This window comes from Penaeus monodon, unplaced genomic scaffold, assembly GCF_015228065.2.
Source record: "Penaeus monodon isolate SGIC_2016 unplaced genomic scaffold, NSTDA_Pmon_1 PmonScaffold_228, whole genome shotgun sequence".
NCBI lineage: Eukaryota > Metazoa > Arthropoda > Malacostraca > Decapoda > Penaeidae > Penaeus > Penaeus monodon.
The window spans coordinates 99,124-101,477 of NW_023652810.1; the positions used below are offsets into that span (position 1 = coordinate 99,124).

General features: G+C 54.0%; 1 protein-coding gene across 1 annotated transcript; it reads right to left on the reverse strand.

Annotated features, from left to right (window-relative positions):
• Positions 1–291: 291 nt before the first annotated feature.
• Positions 292–1,489, reverse strand: LOC119570181. Its single transcript, XM_037918028.1, has 2 exons — positions 841–1,489; positions 292–806 (listed from the first exon to the last, which is right to left on the reverse strand). The coding sequence occupies exons 1-2, from the start codon at positions 1,487–1,489 to the stop codon at positions 292–294; spliced, it is 1,164 nt and encodes a 387-aa protein (XP_037773956.1).
• Positions 1,490–2,354: the final 865 nt, after the last annotated feature.

A 2,354-nucleotide genomic window follows, 5' to 3' on the forward strand; every position in this document is an offset into this window, starting at 1 on the left:
GTGCTGCATCATCAGCGAAGAGCATCTCTCGTATGAGTACCTGCCTCACTTTGGTCTTAGCTCGGAGGCGGGCAAGTTTGAAGAGGCTGCCGTCGCTTCTGGTGTGAATGTACACTCCGTCCTCTGACTGGCTGAAGGCGTAGGACAGCAGCAAAGAGAAGAAGATTCCGAAGAGTGTCGGAGCGAGTACGCACCCTTGTTTCACCCCGCTCTTGATTGGAAATGGGTCCGAGGAGGAACCATCATACTGTACAGTGCCCTGCATGTCTTCATGGAAAGATGTTATCATCCTCAGGAGCTTGGGGGGGCATCCAATCTTCTGCAGCAGAGTGAAAAGGCCGTTCCTGCTGACGAGGTCGAAGGCCTGGTTAGGTCAATAAATGCGATGTAAAGCGGTCGCCTCTGTTCGCGGCATTTCTCCTGGAGCTGTCGTAGGGAGAAGATCATGTCGATGGTTGATCTTCCCGCTCTAAACCCACACTGGGCCTCGGGGTATACACGCTCTGTGAGCAACTGCAGTCTGTTGAGGACTACACGGGCGAAGGCCTTCCCAACAATGCTGAGGAGGGATATTCCACGGTAGTTGTTACAGTCCCTGCGGTCGCCCTTGTTCTTGTATAGAGTGACGATGTTGGCGTCACGCATCTCTTGGGGCACTGTTCCTTCTTCCCAGCACTGCTGCAGCAGCTGGTGCAGATGGTGAAGGAGAGCAGTCTTCTTTCCCACCTTGATGACTTCAGGTGGGATGCCATCTTTTCCTGGAGCTTTGCCGCAGGCTAGGGAGTCGATAGCCTTGCTCAGTTCATCTACGGAGGGTGGAGCGTCTAGCTCCTCCATGACAGGGGCTGGCGGTGTTCTCGGCAGCTGCGGCTGTGACCACGTTCTCTCTTGAGTAGAGCTCCTGGTAGTGTTCAGCCCATCTCTCAATCTGCTTGCTGCGGTCTGTTATGATGTCGCTGGCAGTTGATTTCAGGGGCGCGATCTTGTTTATGCTTGAGCCGAAGGCCTTCTTCATGCCTTCATACATGCCACGAATATTGCCACAGTCAGCAGAGAGCTGGATACTCTCACAAAGGTTGATCCAGTAGTCATTTGCGCAGCGCCGAACGATCCGTTGGGCGTCGTTCCTGGCCTTCCTGAGTGCAGCGAGTGACTTCACAGAAGGCTCCCTCTTGTGGTTAATGAGGGCAGCTCTCTTGGCCTCAATTGCTGGCTCTAGTTCAGCAATGCCGGCTTCGAACCAATCCGGGTTCTGCCTCTCTCTCTTGCCGAAGGTGTCCATTGCAGAGTTGTAGATGAAATCACGGATGTGACTCCACCTCTCTTCAGTGTTGCCACCAGGGCAGTTTTTGAGGGCATTCTCAATGGAATTGGTGAAGCGCTCGCACAGGTCTGGGATTGCCGTCTTGCTGGTGTTAATGTGGGGACGACCTTCCTGCTTAGATTGGTGGATCCGTTTGGGTTGGAGACGGATTTTACTGCCGACCATGGACGTGGTCAGTGGTCGCAGTCAGCACGTGATAGCTGCGTGTGGTGAGAACACAGTTCAGTGATGGTCTCCGAGTGATGACGAGATCCAGCTGGTGCCAGTGGCGAGATCTGGGATGCCGCCAGGATACTCGGCTGGAGCGGCTTGGTGGCAAAGAACGTGTTGGTTATGCATAGGTCGTGGTAAGAGCATAACTCAAGAAGCCTCTGTCCATTCTCGTTCATCTTGCCGATGCCGAAGTGACCGATGCAGCTGGGCCAGGAGTCACGGTCGGAACCCACTCGGGCATTGAAGTCGCCGAGCAGGTATAGTTGTTCCATGGCAGGGATGTCTCTGATGGTGGTGTCAAGCTCCTCGTAGAACTGGTCCTTGGTCTCGGCTGAGGAGCAGAGTGTGGGAGCGTAGATGCTCAGGATGTTCACTGGGCCTGAGAAGGTTGACAGGCGGAGAGACAAGATGCGGGCGGAACCAGTGGATGGTGGTTCTATAGTGGACAACAGAGAATTCTTCACTGCGAATCCAACGCCATGCACTCTTGGTTCCTCGGGTTTCTTGCCCTGCCAAAAGAACGTGTAGTTCTGTTCTCTGAGGCTGCCGTTTGATGCAAGTCTGGTTTCCTGCAGCGCAGCAATGTCAATGTTCAGCCTTGTGAGCTCGCGGTCGATGATGGCTGTTTTTCTTGAGTCATTGACCTGTTGTAGGTCGCTGGAGAGGCCAGGACACATTGTCCTGACATTCCAGCTTGCTAATCGCAAGATTGGTGGTCTTCTTTTTCTGTCTTTGCCTGGTGCAGGGTTTGCAGTCTGCTTGTCGGTCTTTTTCCTAGCTCAAAGCACCCATTGAAGCAGGCAGACTGTGGCGGGTC